General features: G+C 43.8%; 1 protein-coding gene across 2 annotated transcripts in view; it reads left to right on the forward strand.

Annotated features, from left to right (window-relative positions):
* Positions 1-23040, forward strand: part of ULK4 (unc-51 like kinase 4) — a 951013-nt gene that overhangs the window by 82510 nt on the left and 845463 nt on the right. For both annotated transcript variants that reach the window (XM_077491567.1, XM_077491568.1), the window contains exons 12-13: positions 10678-10777; positions 22053-22157. In XM_077491567.1, the coding sequence (XP_077347693.1) occupies positions 10678-10777; positions 22053-22157 (205 nt within the window). The remainder of the gene's footprint in view (positions 1-10677; positions 10778-22052; positions 22158-23040) is intronic.

Here is a 23040-nt window from a genome sequence, read left to right on the forward strand (position 1 = left end):
AAGAAAAAAACATTCTAAATGCGGGTTTGAAATGTTCTGTACGCCAACCAATGAATAAATTTAATGTCTATATTGAAGTACAGAAATACGTACGGAAGATCAATATTAAGAAATATATGCTTTCTAATAGCAGTATGATAACGAATAATAGGGATAATGGAATAATTGGCGTGAACAGCAATCTCCGGAATAAGTCATTATTTAATCCACCACTACCTTCCAACCACCAAGTGGAGGTGTTTAAACAATCAGTCCTTAGGGATTTAGATGCCCTTCCACTAAAGAAAAATCCTTGTCCTATATATATTAAAGAAGGGATTAAAGCCCTAGAGGAAAGAAAGGATATTATTGTCCGACCAGCAGATAAAGGGGGAGGTGTGGTACTGTTGGATAAGCAGTATTACCACACTCAGCTATGCGATATGTTGTCAGATCAAACAACATATACTCTACTAGATAGAGACCCTACGAAATCGTATCGTGAGGATTTGGGCAATTTGGTGGATTTTGGATATTATATGCGGGTCCTAACAAAAAAGGAACGGTTATTTTTGGTACCTAGTTATAATAGAATTCCCAATATTTACACGTTACCTAAGATCCATAAGAGTCAGACGGAACCCCCGGCTAGGCCAATCGTTAACGGAATAAAATCAGTGACTGCTAGGATTGGTCAATATTTAGACCATTTCTTGCAGATGAGTGTGGTCACTACACGTGCCTATTTAAAGGACACCACAAGCTTTTTAGGTTTGTTGCGTGATGTGGAGTTTCCTGGAGACGCTGAAATCTTTTTAGTAACAGCAGATGTGTCGTCTCTCTATACGATTATACAGCACGAGGATGCCCTGTTGGCTCTCAATTGGGCATTCTCTCAGAGGGACGACCTGCCTTACATACAAAAAAAGTTTTTGCGAATGGCTCTGGAATTTTGCCTGTCGCACAACTACTTTTGGTATGATGGTAAATTTTATAACCAAAAGAAAGGGGTAGCGATGGGTTCAAAATTTGCGCCGAGTTTGGCGAATTTATTTATGAGCCATTGGGAGGATATACGGATTTTTGCGAACCGGAGAAGGGAATTACTTTTCTATCATAGGTATATAGATGATATGTTTTTCATCTGGCAAGGCACGGAGGAATCTCTGAAGGACTTTTCTGATGGTTTGAACAACAATAATAACAATATAAAATTAGACTTCAGTTGGAATAAAAAGTCAATCCACTTTCTGGATGTAACTGTAATGAGAGAAATGACTAATTTGTCCACAAAAGTGTTTTTTAAGCCAACGGACAGAAATAGTTTTATTCCTATTCATAGTGGACATCATCCGCTTTGGCTACGTGGGATACCGAAAGGTCAGTTTCTTCGTGTTAGAAGAAATTGTACCTTTGATGATGATTATTTGACACAGGCATCTTTAGTCAGGGATAAATTTGTGGAAAGGGTTACTCCTTTGACATGCTGGATCAGGAATTGCAACAGGTGCTACGTGTACCCCAGGAGCAATGTTTACAACGGAAAGAAAGGATAATGTGTAGTACTCATGAATGGGGTTTCATTAGCACCCTCCATGGCCAATACAAGGAGGTAGAGGGGATTATCCGAAAACACTGGGACATCCTCAAATTAGATAGGACGCTCAAGGGAGTAATTCCTGAGAACCCTAGATTTATTTACAGACGTAATTTCTCTTTTGGGGATAAAATTGTCAAAAAGGTTTTGGATCCACCCTCCAGGCCTCTTATGTTCTGGGATCGAGCTGGCTTTTTTGCCTGTCGAAGGTGCAAAGCCTGTAAATCTGTTCACAATCACATTCGGGGGATTGATCAATTCACCTCCACTGGTAATGGACAAAATTTTAAGATCGATCAATTTATCACATGTGTGACCACACATGTAGTATATGTACTTCAGTGCCCGTGTGGGCTGATGTATGTAGGACGAACAAAAAGGAAATTATGTACTAGGGTGGCAGAACATATTTACAATATTTCCATTGGCTATAAGGACCATAGTGTTTCCCTACATTTCAGACTTAAACACGACAGGGACCCAACAGGTCTTAAGTTTTGGGGTGTAGATAGGGTCTTTCCGAATTGGAAGGGCAGTAATTTAGTCCGGGAAATATCTAAACGTGAGACCGAGTGGCTGTTCCGTATGAACACTTTGAGTCCCTACGGTTTAAATATAGAGGTGGATGTTAACTGTTTCATTAGTGACTACTAAGTTTTTATTGCAGTACACTGGGGAAATATTGAGGAGGATTTGAGCTTAATATATTTTAGAACAGTTTCTACATAACATATTTAGCCTTGTTTTATTAATATATTTTTTTATGTGAACACAGCATACATGTATACAAAAAAGAGTATAGGTCGGTTCTATTCTATTCTATTTTTTGGGACACCTACTTTTGCAGTCGAGTAGACCAAGAGGTCTACATTTTCTAGCTTTGCTGGTACTCAACATTCGGGTTTTATTTTATCTTATCATTTTTTATTAATCTATCAGACAAGACTATTGATTAAGATAGTGTGGAGAATTATTTAATATTTTATTGAATGTAATGCATTTTGCTCTACATACATATTGGTGGTATATATAGATTTGAGATATATGTGCCTTTTATCTCAATGCATTTTTCTAAGATGGATACCTGCAATATTGACAATATTTATTATTTTGGTATGATAATGGGTATTTTAGGTAATAATGATGTAAATTTATTATTATATTATTATTTTAGTATGATAATGGTGATTTCCTGGAATAATGAGATAACCTGCTCACTTAATGTATGCTGTTCGGTGATTTAATGAATTAATACTGTTCTCATGAGAAACGAAGGTTTGTGTGAACAAATTTTACCCACAGGGACGTACTCGTGAGAAACGAAAGTTTTTTTTTTTTTGCGAACAGTGTACATTTAGGCATGTTGTCATGGCGATGGCTTGCACGACGTGGCCTTTTCATTTCCGCATTGGGTGGGAGTGAGTGTGTCTAGGGGGCTGGACGTGGGAATGCCCATGAGCCACCTCTCCGCCCCTATTCATATTTAATCGGATTAGCTGCACTGCTTGGCCACGCCCACAGATGAAGACGTGATGACGAAACGCGTATGGGCGTGACCAAGCAGCTATTCGTAACTACAGAGCGGTCGATTTGTACGATTGCCCGGGACCCGCCGTGGAAGCCGAGCCTGCATTCGATCTAAGACGCCCGGAGCCGCGGTGAGACAAATCCGGTTGTTCTAGTGGTTACATCTCTGTGAATGAATTTTTATTGATTATGTACGTATGGTGTATATGCGCACAAATTTTTTAAAGAATAAAGCAGTTTGCACTATGGAACCTCTTTTTGCTGTTTTCTATATGTGAACTTGCTGCTGGGAGTGAAGTATTAAATCCGAAAAATCTATGAGGACACAGGAATTGGGTACAGAGGAATACCAGTGAAAGACTATTTATAAAGAGGTGCCTGTTAACCCATTGGGTTCTGGTGAGTGCTTTACCATAAGGGGTGTCACCGGCTAACAAGCTCTTTCTGCACTGGTGGTCTTTTCTTGGAGATGGACTTTTCTTTCTGTTTTCCATCATTTTGGTGTTTCAACTAAAATCCCATCCTCAGATGTGTGGGACTTTTTAAGGACATTACTGTGGTTTTTGTTGTAAACCATGGGGCTTCTACCCTCTTAAGAATGATTGTTTTGTTGTTTTAGCGCTGTCAATATGGTATATATTGGACAATAGATTCACGAGGGCTATATACTATATAATTTTTATGATTTATCTTTTGTATGATAGCAGCTTGCAAATTATATCATCTTTTGTTTCTGTGTGCGCTGGGATCGGTGGGGAATATTCTTAGCAATTTTTGTTTAGATTGTTTGCCAGTGATATCAGTACTTGTATAATAACATATCGTCAGCGTATAAGCTGAGGGTTTCCGTCAAAAGGCCCGAACGCAGGCCCTTAATTTGCGGGTGAGCACGAATGGCAATGGCCAGCGGCTCAACCGCGAGGGCATACAGGAGGGGGGATAACGGGCAACCCTGGCGAGTACCCCTAGACAGAGGAAAGGGATCCGAGATCCTGCCATTAACCTGGATCCGGGCAGTGGGAGCGCTATATAAAAGCTGAATCCACTTAATGAAGTTAGGGCCAAAGCCAAAATTAGTCAGGCATTCCCATAAATAACTCCATTCAACGGAGTCAAACGCCTTCGCGGCATCTAGACTCACGACTACCCGGGAGCCGATGTTATCATGAGTGGCCTGCAGATTCATAAAGAGTCTGCGGAGATTAAAGGCAGTGTTTTTGTTAGGCATGAACCCCGTTTGATCTGGATGTATAAGGCTGAGGACAACTTTATTGAGTCGCAGGGCCAGAATTTTAGCCAGGATTTTTACGTCCAGCTGCAGGAGAGAAATCGGGCGGTACGACTCTGGGTAGCAGGGGTCCTTACCGGGCTTGGGTATAAGGACAACAAGGGCCTCTCCCATGGAGGCGGGAAGGGACATTGTATCAAACATATGGGTGTATAATGTGTGCAGTTCTGGGATTAGCGTGTCTTGAAAATGAGAATAAAATTCCAGGGGCAGCCCGTCCGAGCCAGGCGCCTTGGAGGATGGGAGGGAGGCAAGTGCCTCGGCAATACAGTCAGGGGAGATGGGGGCTTCCAGGAGGGATCGCTGCTCTGGGCTGACAGAGGGGAAATCTATGGAGTGAAGAAATTGGGTGAGGTCAGCGTGCGTGTGACGAGTTGTGGAGGTGTATAGGGTGGAGTAAAACATTCTAAACTCACGTAGAATCAGGTCAGGGTCAGAAATCAGGTCGTCGGCGGCGCCACGGAGCTGAACCACCACCGGGGGGCTGTGGTCCAGCCGGGCCATATAGGCTAGCAGTTTGCCCGCCCGCTCGCCGTGCTCAAACACACGCTGTCTACTAAAGAAAAGGCCCTGTTTCGCTTTCTCATAATGAAGGTGATCGGTCAGTCGGGACTGGAGGCGGAGCTGGGTGGCATGTTCCAGGGAAGGATCCATCACAAACAGTTGCTCAAGGGACTGCAGGCGCTCCTCAGCCTGTGTCAATGCCTGTCTAGAATTAGCCTTGTACCTGTTAATACGAGTGACCAGGAGCAGCCTAGCATGAAGCTTAAATGATTCCCATATTGACCCAGGGGACGCAGATCCCGAGTTTGAACGGAGGAAAAAAACCAGTTCCCTCTGTAAGTCCTCCAGGCCTGGGATAACCGTAAGCCAGAAGGGGTTCAGTCTCCACACACGGGGGGGACAGTCACAGGCAGCCTCAGCGTCAACCAGTATGGGGAGTTGTCCGACAGCACCCTGGCGTCAAAGCCGACCTCCAATAATTCGGGAAGGAGGGAGGGAGAGAGCAGGGCCATGTCTATACGAGACATAGCGCGGCGGGAGGGAGTGAAGCAAGAAAAGGCCTGTGCAGTTGGATACTTATGTCTCCAGGAGTCTGTCATGGCCAATTCAGCTGCAAATCTACCGAACCTAGTGGTATAAGGGGGGGAAGATGTGCGGTCAGGTGCGCCAAGTCGGTCGAGGCCGGGGTTGATGGTCATGTTGAAATCACCTATCCAGATTACCGGGACTGTAGGGAATTTGGTCATAAAAGTGAGACCCTCGTGCAGGGCCTGAAACTGGAAGGGCGGTGGTATGTAAAACGCCATAATAAGCATCGTCAGGCCGCTCACAGTGGCATGTAAAAATAGAAATCTACCGTGAGGGTCTGAGCATAGGTCATGTAACTGGAACTGCACAGTTTTAGCAATTAAAATGGCTACACCTCGGGAATGGGAAGTGTGAGGGGCGCTGTACATCCAGCCGACCCAAGGCTTTCTAAGCGCCCTTTGGGATTGGCCTGTAAGGTGAGTCTCGACGAGGATCGAGATGTCCACTTTCAGGCGTTTGAGGTGAGTAAGGACGGCTAATCTCTTGGGTTTAGCGCCAAGGCCCCTGACATTCCAGGTTGCAAATTTAAGCGCAGCCATGGAACATGTCGGCACAGATTAAACTAGTGTAGGCCCCCGGCCCAGGAAGTTCGGGCATGCAGGGCGCCTGGGCAACCACTGGATCCTCCCTGGCTGGCATCAACAAATACAAGAACACATTTGCAGTAAAATTACAGCTGTAAATAACACAATATAAAACACATACAACCAGTAAAACAGTCATAACAATGCCTACTCTGGACCAGCGGGGCAAAACAAAAAAACTGTCACTCGCCGCAGCCGCGGTAGTGACTGCTGGCCAGGGAAACAAAACAAACATGGGCGCAATTATAAAAAACTGCAGAGCAGACAGTGCAGCGGGTTGCAGGGGGTGTAATTTCCAGAGCAAGAGTCAGCAGGTCGTCTGAGAGACCAAATAAAAGCATAGCATGTGGGGCAGACAGGGGAAAAAAGAAAAAAAAGGGGGGAAAGAAAAAAAAGGGGGGAACCCAGGCATGTGGAAGAATGGGCCAAATAGGGGAGACAAGGAGTTCAAGCAGTACATGGTTACCTCCGTGTGCATCAGTAGAAATAAGGAGGGAAGGGAGAGAGGGGAGAGTAAAAAATGGAGCGAAACAAGGGCAAAGGTAGCACGTCCCAGAGCATGTCCCCCCTCACGATCTGCGCCATCACACCGGTGTTCACCATAAAGAAGGCGATGAAGGGTGCACCAAAACGGCCGTCACCCAAGCAGCAGTACACGGGAGGCTGGCAAAGGAGGGGAAGCAGGAACTGTAAGTCCAGGGCACAGAGAGAGTTCAGCGGCGGCCACCGCAGAGGGCAATCAGCACAGCGTTCTCCAATGCAGGGGGTGGTAGCAGCAAAAATGGAGGCAGTCCATAAGGTCAAAGGAGAAAAAAGAGGGGGGGTATAGCAGAAGAAACAGGGGGGGGCAGGGATCACTCACGGTAGCCAAGGTGGATAGGTAGGCACTACTCAGGGGCTGCAGTGGTCAGCTTTCAAGCAGGGCCTTGCGCCACATCCCGTTCCAACCACGACAAGGCCGCAGCAGGATCTTCAAAGAAATAGGTCTTGCCCTCGCGGGTCACCCGGAGTCGAGCTGGAAACAACATTGCATATGGCAAATGGCGAACTCGCAGCTGGTGCTTGACCTCCGTAAATTGCGCTCGTTTTCGTTGGACCTCCGCCGAGAAATCTGGGAACACTGCAACCGTAACATTGTCAACCGGGATATTTCCACGTTCGCGGGTGAGACGAAGCACCGTGTCCCGGTCTCTGTAGTTAAGTAGCTTGGCAATAAAAGTCCGTGGGGGTGCGCCGGCTGGAGGCGGACGAGCCGCCAGACGATGCGCTCGTTCGATCACGAACGTGGAGGAGAAGGATTCCCTGCCGAAGGTTTTAACGAGGAGGTTTTCCAGGTAAGTGGGAGGGTCGGAGCCCTCCGATCGTTCCGGGAGACCCACGAAACGAAGATTGCAACGTCGAAGTCTATTTTCCATGTCGTCCTGCTTGTGAAGGACGACACTAAGCTGGTGCTGCAAACATTCGACCGAATGTTGTAGAGGAGGGATGTCCGTCTCCACGTGTTCCACTCTTCGTTCGGCCTCGGACACCCTGTCCCTCAGCTTCTGCAGGTCATGCCGAATATGGGAGATATCCATCTTAACCTCCTCTATCTTGGTAGTGAGGGCGGTTTGGCAGGAGGAGACGGCCTCAAGGATCTTGGCGGTATCGTTTGCAGGAGACTCCTCCGCGGTAGAAGCGGGGCCGGCGCCATCTTGCTCCGTCGCGCCCTGGCCCTCGTGGCGGAACTTAGCCAGCTTGGCGGCCGCCTCGGAGGGTCTTTTAGTCGGCGACATGAGGCACAAAGTGAGCACAAGGTTCCCGGGCGTCTGTTCAGTAAATAGCAAAGAAAAATCCCCAAAGGATAAGGTAAAAGGATGAAGTCTCAGACGGAGCTCTCACTCAGCACGTCCTACACCATGAAGCTCCAGGCCACGCCCTTGTTATTTATTTTGAATGAAGATCTAGCACACTAAAAATATTTATCAAACAACTCTATATTTACACATACTGTCCACTGCCATACCTCCCACAATTCCTGATGTTATACTATCTGTACTTCTCTGCTGCACATACCGTCACAGCCTCCACACTCCTCTCCTGCACATACTGCTGGTTGTGATAACCTCTATACGTCTCTGACAGTCACAGCCTCCACCAGAGGGGTAACTAGAACCTTCAGGGCCCTGATGCAAGAAATCATGAAGGGCCCCCAAACCTCCGACCTAAGCCATTCCCTCCGAGCCCAAAGCCCTTCCCACTAATCCCATGCCCCTTTAAAGCCCACGGTGGATCCCTTTCACATGTTATGTAAACCTTCAGTCTTGGGCTGCGCCATGGTGGTGGAATGCCAGGGCCCAGTCACAAGTGTGACACTTTGCAACCGTAGTTCAGCCAGTGGTGTCAGTGTGGACTGGGAATGATGTCAGTCAGTAGGGCAGTGGACGTGGTCAGCAGGGCGGTGGACGTGGTCAGCAGGGCGGTGGACGTGGTCAGCAGGGCGGTGGACGTGGTCAGCAGGGCGGTGGACGTGGTTAGCAGGGCGGTGGACGTGGTTAGCAGGGCGGCAGACGTGGTCATTAGGGCGGCGGACATGGTCATTAGGGCGGCGGTCAGTAGGGCGGCAGACGTGGTCAGTAGGGCAGTGGATGGGGTCGGTAGGTTTTTATTATTTTTTACCATTTTATTTTATAATTTTATAGTTTTTATACAGTTTTTGATGGGAGGGAGGCAGTGGAGGGCAGTGTGAGGGGACAGCATGATGGGAGGGGGGTGGTATGGGAGAGAGCAGAGTGACAGTCAGCAGCACACCTGGAACACTATACTTGCTGGGCCGTGTATTCTTTTACACTCTGCTGTGACAGTGTGGCTGTAAGTTTTTGGTTTACCAGGAGCGACCTCGGGCAGGGAGCTTTTCTCCTACCATTCTGGCAGCAGGAACAGCCTTGAGGCAGGAAGTGGGAGCCAGGGTCGGGGGAGGGGGTGGAGTTGGGAGGCAAAGCTGGCGGTCTTAGGTATGGATGACTGCTTGCCTCTTGGCTGGATAGGAGGGCGGGCAGGGCGGCATATAGGAGAACCGATCCTGCTCCTGCAGCCATTGAAAGACCTGCAGGAGACAGGAGGAGAACAGAGGAGATCCGTTCTCCTATATACCGCCCTGCTAGCCCTCCTATTCAGCCTGGTGTTAGCTGCATCCAGAGTGTAAAGTCAAGAGGCAAGCAGTCTTCCGTACCTAGAACCGCCATCTCCGTCCCCGACTCTTGCTCTGGCTCACACAAGTGTAGACAAACTTGACAGGGGAGCTGCACGGGCCCCCTGGGGCCGGATCGCGACTCTTGCATCCTCTGTAGCTACACCCCTGGCCTCCACTCTCCTCTCCTGTACATACGGCTGGCCGTTATAACCTCCATACTCCTCTGCTGCACATAACTCTGACCGTCACACTACACTCCTCTCCTGCACATACTGCTGGGCATTCTAATCTCTATACTCCTCTGCTGCAAATACCTTTGACCGTCGCAGCCTCCACTCTCCTCTCCTGCACATACTGCTTTCTGTCATAAACTCTGTACTCCTCTTCTACTTCTGACCGTCTTTGCTTTCACACTCCACTTCTGCACATACTGCTGGCCGTTATAACCTCTATACTCCTCTGACTGTCAGCCTCGACACTCCTCTCCTGCACATACTATAAGTCGTCATTACCTCTGTGCTCCTCCATTCCTGCTCATACTTGTGACCGTCACAGCCTCTGACCTCTTCTCCTACACATACTACTAGTCATCATAACCTCTGTGCTCCTTTATTGTACATAAGGCCTATGTACTGCCCACCATCCTAACCTCTGTACAGCTCTACTACTCATACTGCCTTCTGACAAATCCTTCACGCTCTTTTTCTGCACATGACCTGCCATCATACCATCTATACTTCACTCCTGTACATGCTGCTTGCCATCATAGCTTCTACAGTTCTCTCCTGTATATACTGCCCGCTGTTGTGCATTTGTCACCTGTGCATGATGTCAAATCCCCTGCACTCCTCAACCACTGAAACAGTTCTTCAACATTGTTTGTATTATCCCCAAGCATGTCCATTTTGTAATAGGCTCACTTTTGCTTGTATTGTTAAAATGTGCAGAGCATAGGTGTGTACTAGCCACAGAATGATGAAGGGATTTTTAAAAATGCATTTTACTGTTTCAAAGCCCCTTCAGTATCCGTAGCTGGGTATTGACCACAAGCAAATTGGACCACTAGGAGCTGCTGTGTATCTCTTCCACAACTGACAGTTAAACAGTACTTCCTCTTTCATGCTTTCACATTGATACATTAGAAATTATCCCCACTTAAACTGAGATTTTCCAACAAGTAAATATTTCTGTACAATAGAAATATTGTAAATGCCAAAGAATCTTTCTTATGTGCCATTAAAGATCAGAAATTACTTTATGACAATCTGGAGCACCCCTTGCTATTATATTCATACATCATTAGTACTTCATATGTTTGTAAAACAAAAAAGTTCTACTTCCATTTAATAACACAAATTGGTAATGTATCCTTACTGCTTTTAATAAAACGCGTTGTTAATTGTAAAAAAATAAATAACACAAATTGGAATTATTGCAGCTCTTACACCACCCCAAGACCGAGTACTGCTACTGGTAAAGGCAAGAAACTACCAGATCCTATGCTGGCCTCAGTGCAGGAGACTGTTGAAAGTCAAAAGGTAACTATTAATTATACTTTGTACATCATTTGTCTACATTTTCAAAGGTAACCATAACAAATTATAGTATAGCCTTAAAGTGTATGTTAAGTGAATTTTTTTTCCTATTCTAGTTCCATCTGTTATATAACAATAAGCTCTGCATTGGATGTAATTTCTAAAAGAAAATTCTGCATAATACTTTATTTCAAAGCACCATTCAGCACTCGGGTGACTGTCCGCTGGTCTCCTCTCCTGATGTGATCGCTGCAGGGGTGGTGCTGGGAAACCCCTGCTCACGTTAGCCGCGGAGAGGAGAGCAGCGGACAATCATGTGAGCGCCGAACGCCGCTTTTAACCACTTGCTTACTGGGCACTTAAACCCCCCTCAGTCCCAGACCAATTTTCAGCTTTCAGCGCTGATGCACTTTGAGTGACAATTACGCGGTCATACAACACTGTACCCAAATGAATTTTTTATCATTTTTTTCCCACAAATAGAGCTTTCTTTTGGTGGTATTTAGTTACAGCTCGGAGTTTTATTTTTTGCTAAACAAACAAAAAAAGATGCAAAAAAAAAAAAAAAAAAAATCATGTTTTAATAGTTTGTTATAAAATTTTGCAAACGGGTCATTTTTCTCCTTCATTGAAGTGCGCTGATTAGGCGGCACTGATAGGCTGCATTGGTGGGCACTGATAGGCTGCATTGGTGGGCACTGATGGGCTGCATTGGTGGGCACTGATGGGCTGCATTGGTGGGCACTGATAGGCTGCACTGGTGGGCACTGATAGGCATAGTTAAGGCGGCACTAATAGGCACAGATAAGGCGGCACCGATGGGCACAGATAAGGCGGCACTGATGGGCAAAGATGGGCACAGATAAGATGGCACGGATGGGTGGCACGGATAAGTGGCACGGATGGGTGGCACGGATGGGCACTGATAGGTACCACAGATAGATGGGACTGATGGGCACTGATAGGTGGCACTGATAGGTGGCTCTGATAGGTGGCACTGCTGGGCACTGATGGGCGGCACTGCTGGGCACTGATGGGCGGCACTGCTGGGCACTGATGGGCGGCACTGGGGTGCAGCACCTGAGGCAGATTTTGGGTGGCACTGTGGGTGGCACTGTGGGTGGCACTGTGGGCACTGCTGGGTGGCACTGTGGGCACTGCTGGGTGGCACTGTGGGCACTATGGGCACTGCTGGGTGGCACTGACAGGGGGGCACTTACTTTATTTCAGGATGGCACTGCGGGTGGCAGGTGGGCACTGGCAGGGGGCAGGTGTCCTTTTAAATTGCTGGCCGTGATCGGGACTGATGTCCCGAACACGGCCGCCGGCGATCGGCTTTTTTTTTTCTCCTCGCGCTGTCAGCGCGAGGAGGAATACTAGCCGATTACCGGCTCCGTTTTATCACATGATCAGCTGTCATTGGCTGACAGCTGATCACGTGATAAGGGGTCGGGATCGACCCCTTACACGGATCGGTGATCAGGCGAGTCTCACGGACTCGCCGATCACAGAGCGCGCCGCGCGCGCCCCTCAGGGGGCGCGCAGGCCGCTCGTAACCGGGACTACGTCAATAGACGTAGTCCCGAAAATGTGGGTCCGCGCTATTGCCGTCATTTTGCAATAGCGCGGATCCCAAGTGGTTAAATAAGCTTTTATACAGCACCTACACACCTAACAACAAAAAACTATTAGCCAGCCAGCACCAGAAAGTGATTCATATCTAAAGTAAACAATAAAACCAGAATATAGTGCAGTACTAATAAAATGAACTAAAACATGAGTTCACTCCTCCCTCATAATATAACCTAGAGACAGCCAATCAATGTTCTTCAAATTCTCAAAAAGTTTAAAATGTGATCCAAACTCCCAAGTCAATGGTGAAAAGGGCTGCTTCTAACATCTAAAAGTGTTCCCACACTAGTAAAGTGATAAATGAAGTAATTAATTAGTGCCAACTACCAATAGTGAAATACTAAAAATAAAAATAGAGTGCACAAAATGAAGCTGCAGTGGTCTAAAGCTGTACAGTACCTATAGGTAAAACTTATGAATGGGAGTTTAGAATGGGAGTTTACTTCCTCTTTAAAGTAACTAAACACAATACATCCCTTTAAAACAGTGAGTGAGTGTGTGTGTGTGTGTGTGTGTGTGTGTGTGTGTGTGTGTGTATATGTATATGCGTATATAATATAAAATGTGTGTTTCAAAATATAAATGCTCGTAAAACTATGAACAGTGAAATGCAAATATGTGGCATTTGATGATAAAGTCTCTTAAGTCCTTTCCACTAATTAGTGGCTATGAATGAATATCATCTTTAGTGTCTCACAGTAACATCCAACACCAAACCAATTCCTGAGGTGCCTATTCACTTTCAAATAACTTGTGCCATCCCTTTTCTCACAGAACTCTCACCTCCCAATAGATGTAATGGTGTATAAATGTGTTAATTCATCCGTTCCATGGTATTTCAGCATCTTACTCCCATTAGGGGCTCTCCAAATAAGTCTCCCAGGTTCCAGAGGTATATAGGGTCAGGCTCCTTTAAAACCCCAAGCAAGCTTACACCAGCTCATGTTTGAAGAAAAAAAATCAAAGAAAGTCTCCTATAGTGTAGTTAGTATGTACACTAAGACCCCTTTCACACCACACCGCCCATTGCGTCGGCGGTAAAACGCCGCTATTTTTAGCGGCGTTTTACCGCCGGATTTGCGGCGCATTTCGGTCGCTAGCGGGGCGCTTTTACCCCCGCTAGCAGCCGCGAAAGGGTTAAAACCGCCGGCAATACGCCGCAATAGCGGCGTTTTGCCGGCGGTAATACAGCGCTGCCCCACTTTTTTCTGACGTCCTACCAGCGCACCGCTGTAGTGTGAAAGCCCTCGGGCTTTCACACTACACACAATGGTGCAGCTTCTTTAGGGCGGATTGCAGGCGCTATTTCTAACGCTATAGCGCCTGCAAAACGCCCTGGTGTGAAAGGGGTGTAATAAATGCTATATTCAAAATAATATTACTCACAATCTAAAAGACTTGTAAAATGCAGCAAAAACACTTAGAGGTACCATAATGTGCCTCCACACGTGTCATTTCCGGTTCACTTCTGCCTCCGCTCACACCCTACATGTTACGTCAGCGGACCTCATCAGGGGTAGTGGCGGGCAGACTAGATTAAACACAATAGAGTGTCGGCCATTTTGTAGAAGCTCATGCATAAAAATGGAATGGCTGAGTGAGGCTTATGTTTATCTCCATAGCCTTCTATTTTCTAGAAGTCAGTCTGTACAGGAGCCATTATATTAAGGTCAAATAAATGAGCCAAACTCATGTGATGGCGGCTATAATAACAAATGTACAGGTGTGCTAGTAAAGCCTGAATACAGCTGAAGGGTGTGACATATTTAGACATGAAATGAAAATAGATAAAAATGGGGCTAAAACTAAACCAAAATGGTTAATCAGAAAACTTGATCAAAATGGCCATAAAGATACAGTATTGCAGTGCGTAATAACCATAAACCCCACAAAAACCTATACTCCATAATACAATAACAAAAAAAAAACTTGACGGTCATATATAAAATGCCCCATGAGTGATGTGTATACTCTATTAAACCAATTTAAATATAAAAGAAAATAATCGCGAGGAAGGGCCAGTGCGTAAACTGTGTCAGGATTACCAAACAATTGGGGATTTATGAAGGGCCAACATGTCTATTGCAAAAGCTACAGCTTTTTTCTCCCAATAGTTCTTCGCCGTGAACACTGTACCCCCCTTTCCTCCAAATCTGTTCACCTTCAAAGACAGACCTCTTACTGTGAGGGAAAAAAGTATTTCATCCCCTGCTGATTTTGTACGTCGCCCACTGACAAAGAAATGATCAGTCTATAATTTTAATGGTAGTTTTATTTTAACAGAGGGACAGAATAACAATAAAAATATCCAGAAAAATGCTTTTCAAAAAAGTTATAAATTGATTTGCATTTTTAAAAAGTGAGATAACTATTTGATCCCCTATCAATCAGCAAGATTTCTGATTCCCAGGTGTCTTCTATAAAGGTAAAGAGCTGAGATTAGGAGCACTCTCTCTTAAAAGGAGTGCTCCTAATCTCAGCTTGTTACATGTATAAAAGACATTTGTCCACAGAAGCAATCAATCAATCAGATTCCAAGACCAAATAGGTGTCCAAGGATGTCTGGGATAAGATTGAAGATCTACACAAGGCTGTAATAGGCTTCAAGACCATCGCCAAGCAGCTTGGTGAGATGGTGACAACAGTTGGTGCGATTATTTGCAAATGGATGAAACACACAATAACTGTCAATCACCATCGGTCTGGGGCTCCATGCAAGATCTCACCTCATGGAGTTCCAATTATCATGAGAACGGTGAGGAATCAGCCCAGAACTACACAGGAGAATCTTCTCAATGATCTCAAGGCAGCTGGGGCCATAGTTACCAAGAAAACAATTGGTAACACATTATGCCGCGAAGGACTGAAATCCTGCAGCCCCTGCAAGGTCTGTTTGCCCAAGAAAGCACATGTACAGGCCTGTCTGAAGTTTGCTAATGAACATCTGAATGATTCAGAGGAGAACTGGGTAAAAGTGTTGTGGCCAGATGAGGCCAAATTCAAGCTCTTTGGCATCAATTCAACTCGCCGTGTTTGGAGGAGGAGGAATGCTGCCTATGACCCCAGGAAAACCATCCCTACCATCAAACATGGAGGTGGAAACATTATGCTTTGTGGCTGCTTTTCTGCTATGGGAACAGGACAACTTCACAGCATCAAAGTGACGATAGACTGGGCCATGTACTGTCAAATCTTTGGTGAGAACCTCCTTCCCTCAGCCAAGGATGGTTCGTGGATGTGCATTCCAGCAAGACAATGACCCAAAACACATGGCCAAGGCAACAAAGGAGTGGCTCAAGAATAAGCACTTTAATGTCCAGAAGTGGCCTAGCCAGTCTCCAGACCATAATCCCATAGAAAATATGTGGAAGGAGCACGAGGTTAAAGTTATGTCAACTTCAAAACCTTAATGACTTGGAGATGATCTGTAAAGAGGAGTGTTACAAAATCCCTCCTGAGATGTGTGCAAACCTGGTGGTCAACTACAAGAAACGTCAGACCTCTGCGATTGCCAAGAACAGTTTTGCCACCAAGTACTAAGTCACATTTTGCAAAGCGGTCAAATACTTTTTTCACTCATTAAATTCAAATCAATTTATAACTTTTTTGAAATGCATTTTTCTGGATTGTTTTGTTATTATTCTGTCTCTCACTGTTAAAATAAACTTACCATTAAAATTATAGACTGATCATTTCTTTGTCAGTGGGCAAACGTACAAAATCAGCAGGGGATCAAATATTTTTTCCCTTCACTGTAGGTTGCAGGAGGTCTCCACACTGTTGTTAATGAGAAAGGGTTAAACTTCTCCTCATACACAGCTCACAGACATGGAAGGGTAAAAATGCCAGTGTTTCGTCAGATTAGGCGACTTGTGAGAATGTGTGACGGAAGTGACATTCTGTCGCCACCATCTTGCTACACCCCACACTCCTCCATAGTAAGGATACACTGAGAAGGGGGAAAGCGAACACCTTGTTGCACCCACCAGAGTTTTGCATTTTACACTTATTTTTAACAGTAAACTGAGGTTATATAGTGAAATACAGTACTTAGAACCCTGTCTCAATGTTTAGATGTTGAATTTTAAAATCAGTGGTGTTCTGTCCGATTAGCAAACCTATGAGATCAGCAGGCTTGCCACTGCTTTTAAAATTCAACTTCTAAACAGTCAGACGGAGTTCTAAGTACTGTATTTCACTATATAGCCTCAGTTGACTGTTAAAAATAAGTGTAAAAGGCAAAACTCCGGTGGGTGTAACAAGATGTCCACTTTCCCCCTTCTCAGTGTATCCTTACTATGGAGGAGTGTGGGGTGTAGCAAGATGGCGGCAACGAAACATCACTTTTCTGACGGGTCCCCAAATGTGATGAAGCACCAGCTCATCCTTTTGTACAGTGTGACTCATACAGAAGAAAAAATATCATAGTGCTCACTGCACTAATACAGGAGGCATGTTACTGGCCAGATCACCAGGTGAAAACGGAGGGGAAAAAAAAGCCTAAATAAAGAAAAAGAATGCATCAACCACATTTACTGATTGGTAAGCTGCACTATATCACATTTTTGGTTTTGGGTTTAATATCACTTTAAATTGACAGGAAACAAGTTTCTTATTTTAAAAACATTGTACACAACCACTACCTAATGAAACTGTAATCTACTTTTATGAAATCTTTTTCTTGCTGTGTTTTTCTGCATCCTTGTTATGTCCTCTGTGAGCTCCCAAACATTTTCTTTTCCCCCCCTTTTTTTATTTTTTATTTTTTATTTTTTTCTAATTAGCAATACACATTCGTCTGCTCTATGCCAACTATGAATGCCATACATAGTTAATATCCAACATAAAGTGGTAGTATAAAGAATTAACATAGCTACTCTTCAACGCGAAGCTGAAAAAAAAAATTGATGGTTGAGAGCAATAGAAAGCATTTTTTTTTTAATTAGGAATACATACACTTGGATATAATATATATATTTTTAACTAGAATTTAGGATCACTTTAAATGTGCTAGCAATACATTCTATTATCCAGAAGATGTCACTGTTGCTCTTGCTGTTCATGTTGCTCTATTAAATGTAGTAAACAACTGAAAAAAAGAAAAGGGTGACCATGACATAAACTCTATTAGTTTTATATTTAATTTGTTTATTAGATTACAGCACGCACCCACTATTTGAAATTCAACAGAAGTGCATTAATTACAGGAATATAAATGTTGTTTAAGAGGCCCGCTAGAGGTGTCCATGTGCCTGAACCTCTACAAATGCTTTTAGCAATTAGCTGTTTATCTGGAAGCTGGTTTAATTGTTAATCTTCCCATTAATGTTTCATTTTAATGTTACAAAACAGTTTTCATTTGACCTAATTTGTATTTTGTTGAATCTAAACAGCCTATAAGCTTACTTTTTTTCTTTCTGCTTTTTAGATGAAGCTTATTTATGTTACCTGGTTAAAAAAAACAAAAAAACATTTTCTTGTTTACAATATTGTTCAAAATGAATAATTGAGTTATATTTTTTTTAAATCTATGATTATAATGCAATAAGACAATGATGTTTTCAGTTCAGACACAATAGCAAACATATAATTTTTGGGGAATATTGATTTTTCTAAACCAGTAGTTTTCCTAGCAGCATTGTAATACTATTTAGAGCAGTGTGTTAGATTGATGCAATATTTTCAGGTCACCCCTTGCTCTTCCCATCTTCTGCCTACAAAACCTTGTATTTGTGGTAAAGCATGTTAAAAATCAATGTTTTATTTGTTTTATAATGTGTGTTGCGGTGCCTTGCCATTCATTCTGAATGGCACCCCAATGCACATACACAATTTAAAAGAGGTTGTAATCCCTGCATATACCCAGTGAAGTGACTGGCCTCGGGTGATGCACAGAAATAAAAAAATAAATAAAGTCCAGAACTTCTAAAGCTTATCTGAGTGGTCAGAAAAAAGGGGGCATTTACACTCGGCAGAGCTCAGTGAGGAGAGCTCTGAGAGCTGATTGGAGAAAAGAGACACCCCCCCCCCTCGCCCCTTGCACACAGTACACAGAGCTGAGACTGTCAGTCTGCTAGAGGTCCTTCCCCATCTCCATTTTTCTCTTGGTATCAGGAAAACTTGTCAGAAGTGATTCATGCAGATAGCAAAGGAACAAACGTCCAGACTAGTTCTCTTAATTGAGACACATACCCACTATAGAGGGATATGCTTTGTTCATATTTCATGTCTGAGGTTTACAACCACTTTAAACTAAATGCATCTGCAATATAGTGTACCACAATGAACAAATGTGTACGCTCTTTGCATTGTCGTTTGCTGCGTTTGAAGATGTGCTAAAAGCCCATTTAAAAGGAATCGGCTGCTCTAGGCCTCTTTCACATAGGCGGCAGACTTTGCCACCCTCTGAAAAGCAATTTGAGGTCCACTTTTCCAACCATGATTGGCAGCCAGTTTACAGACATTCAGGAGGAGATACTATCGCTGTTTCAATCCCCATGGAGATTTTTTTTTTTTATATCCCAATAGGGATTTTACATTTAACTACTTGCCAAATGTGGCAGTTGCAGTATGGTCCCATTGACCCGTCAAACTTTATATGCTGAGTTAAAATTTTAAAGAAATGTGGCTGCAGCAATGTTAACCCACCCCTCTGGCCGCCATGTACTGTAAATTTGGAGGTGGGTAGATTAACTGCTTGTTGTAGCTGTCCCTCCGCCATCTGTTTAAACTCATGCCACTTACGCATAAGTTCTAGCAAGTTTGAAGGGAATTCTATACCAGCGAGTTAGTAGTTTGAACCCATTTTCTTGCATTTTTGTATCTACAGAGCTGGAATGGGTAAGGTGATATAAATGGTCAAGTTGTGTCTCCGTGAACACATGTTGCAGGTCCCTCTCCCACTCTCTAATGTGCACCAGCTTTCCTTTGGGTTTTCGATGCTTGCAGCATCCCATATAACACGGAGATGTAATGCGGGATTGTGGCAGCGGACACACAGAGCTTCTTAAAAGGCGTTAAAGTGGTTGTAAACCCTTACAAACCACTTTGACCTACAGGTAAGCTTAGATTAAGGCTTACCAAGAAATACCTCCTAAACCTATACATTTTAGGAGATATTTACAAAAAGGCAGCGGCGCGCAGGGGCACTGAGCACGCCGCAGATCACGGCGATATGCTGCTCGTGTCGGCTCCCGTGCGCATGTGCGGGAGTGACGTCATCGCGGCTCCGGCGAATCACAGTGCCAGAGCAGCGAGACCCGGAAGTCACTCCGGGATACATGGCAGCGGCGAACATGAAGACGGAGGACCGCTTCGGGGGCTTCGTTCTCAGGTAAGTTATTCATAATGAGCTAGTATGCTATGCATACTACCCCAATCTACCCCAATAGCCTGTCCTGCCATAGGGCCTTCTTGACCCTGTGGGCAAATAGCTCCAAGTCGACCTTAGTTGGGTAGGATAGTATTTGCGATCACAACTCTTTGTCCCCTAGCACCTCTCCCACATCTGTGTGGCCATCAGGGCTGTCTGAGCAAGAGGGTGAGGTGAGGGAGGAAGCGAGGACAGTGATATTTGTGGAGAAGGGGGGGGGGGGTGGAATTTCTCTCCCGGAGCCAGTTTTGAATTGCCAGCAGGGCCTCTGCAAATCTCCGAGAAGTAAACATCCAGAGACCTGCCACGGCTCAGAGGTGTCTGCTGTGGCTGCGAGAATGTTTGCCACTTGGGAGGCATAATGTGGAGCTAAAAATCTCTCTGAGAAGGCTGCTGTGGGTGCGAACTAGCAAGCGGGCTCATGAAACTCCTCTGATGTGTGTCCTAACACGCTTATGCCGTGGCCTCGCCCCTCTGCTCTATCTTATTTAATGTGTGATATGGATGTGGGACAATGACATTGTCACGGTTTATATATGGGCTGGTGTGTACTTTGTTATGCTATGTGGATGTTGAGTCAAAGATACTGTCAGTGTGTGATCTGTCTTAATACCATTCTTTATTGTTGATTTTTCTACTATGCCAATGTTTTCAATAAAGGAACATTCTTTTTTTTTTTTTTTTTTTTTTTTAAGAGATGCAAATTTCTTGACTATGAAACCTTTTTTTTTTTTTTAAATGGAACCTTAGCCACACAAAAAAGCAAACAGGAAGCTATGGCTGTTATCATTTGGAACTAAGAAATAAACAGAGTGCAGATCAAATTCACATACCAAAATCAGAGAAATTTCTACAAGAGACTGCTGGAGTATATCAATCTGGATGGCGATTTTCACAGAACAATCTGATGTGCAATAATTTAAAAAGAAAAAGAAAAAAAGAAAAGGGCATTTAGGACTAGGTGCCCTTATTGAAGATCTGGCTCTAGTTGTCCCATCTCACTAAATAGCACATCGGTGCTGATTGCCTATATCTAAGACTAGCCATGTGAGCATCCAATGTTCTCTGGTATACTTTTTTTTTTTTTTTTGTCTGCACTGTACCAATCGTATTACTTCCACTTTCAGCAATAACTGAAAAAAGTATAACAAGAAATAATAAACTGCGCTCAGGAAAAAATTAAGGTTATTGAAAGAAATAATAAAATGAAATAAAAAGAGGCTGCGGCGTTAAGTGGGATACACACACTGGAGTAAATATGGGAAAATTAGGTAAGCTGCGCCAATAGTCCTATTCAATAATAGGAAACAAAGTGAAATATCAACCAAAGTGTTAATAGCACCCACAGAGGATGAATAAGTGTTGCTCAAAAAAATAACATTAACATTACACTAATAAAACCACCAACAGAATGTGAAAATGGCATCTAACAGCTTGCAGAAAGCTGAAACTAAAAAATAAAGTCCAATATATCCGTGCTTATCAAGTCACCGCGGTGAATCCAAACAGAACTGCAGATCAGTGCCCGTCACCAGATTTATGATGCGCTTACCAGATGTAGATGAATTAATAGCCTTATTGGTATTTAACCGTAACGGATTGTAAACTTAATAATAAAGGCTCCGTATCATACTTCTCACATCATGATTCCACTAACACAGGTATATGGCAGCATCACAGCACTAAAAAAGCTTCAAACGTCAGCAATCGAGTGTATCTCCAACGTCAAACCCGGAACGAAAGAAATACCTCCATAGCGTAAAACCATTCACATAATTTTAATGGATATAAATATCGCACTTACATAAGAATACTTTAAAACAGCATCAAATCAGAACGTAGACAGCCGGCCGGCATTCAAAACAGCGTCCCGTCCTCCCTTCGTAAATTGATAACGTCACCTATGACGAAACACGTCTGGGAAGGTACGCAGTGACGCCACCACGCTTTACGAAGGGAGGACTTGATAAGCACGAATATATTGGACTTTATTTTTTATTTTTTAGTTTCAGCTTTCTGCAAGCAGTTATATGCTATTTTCATATTCTGTTGGTGGTTTTATTAGTGTAATGTTAATGTCATTTTTTTGAGCAACACTTATTCATCCTCTGTGGGTGCTATTAAAACTTTTGTTGATATTTCACTTTGTTTCCTATTATTGAATAGGACTATTGGCGCAGCTTTCCTAATTTTCCCACACTGAAAAAAGTATATTGTACCAATGCAATCCTCTTGTTTCTTTCTCTAAATATATATTTATTTTTGTTATTGCAGATGGACAAAGTATGTTCCAGTCAGCAGGACCTTCATAAGAAGATAAAGAGCCTTATTTTCACAGATTCTGATCTCATTGTGTCATCTATCATAGATAATCCAAAGGTACTTTCATGCTGTTTATTGCTATGCATTTTATAATATTACATTTATTTTTCAGGTGTTTAGTAAATCAATTCTTTGGCCAGCAAGACATTGGGGTTGATTTATAAAAGCTGGAAGGAATCAAATACAGAAAATGTTGTGCTCTAAAGAAGTGAAATAATAGATATTACATTTGCTTGTCTGTCTTGATATACATGCATTTGGCCTTATGTTGTTCTTGTTTTTATGGCTGTTTTGTTGTACCTGACATCCAACATTTTTTTTATTTATTTGGATTGAAAAGACAGTAACAGAGGAGATTCAACCAGCTACAGTAACCTTTATTTGTATTGTATATGTTATTATTGTGTTTTGCATGTATGACACTGCAGTGTTTTCTGAACTTTTTTCATGTTTGTAGAACTAAGGCTCCATTTACATGGGTGGTTGAGTCATGTTTTTCATGTGCTTCAGTCTCCTGTCAAATCCCGGCAATGGATGGACCCATATACATTGTGGCAGCCAAAAGGCTTTGCAGGGAGGCAACAACATTGAGCATATCAATGTTTGACAGGCAATATTGCCAGTCAGCCCAATAGAAGTGACTGGGGCCATGCCACAACTGTGCTGTAAGTGTAACCACATGTCATTACTGTGAGGAAAACTTCTACTCTTCAAAAAGGCATGCTGGAGCTGGCGTATCACTTACTGATTACCTTTTAACTGAGAACTGGCCGCTGCTGACATACAGGGGTTGGACAAAAACTTGGAAACACCAGGTGAAAAAGCAAAATTGTGGCCTAATATGGTGTTGAACCGCCTTTGGTATCCAAGATGGCTTGAATAATCCTGGGAATTGACAAATATAAGTCTTGGATGGTGATGGTGGATAATAAAATCTAAT

This window comes from Lithobates pipiens, unplaced genomic scaffold (assembly GCF_037356315.1).
Source record: "Lithobates pipiens isolate NorthernLeopardFrog02 unplaced genomic scaffold, aLitPip1_a1.2 Scaffold_19, whole genome shotgun sequence".
Taxonomy (NCBI): Eukaryota; Metazoa; Chordata; class Amphibia; order Anura; family Ranidae; genus Lithobates; species Lithobates pipiens.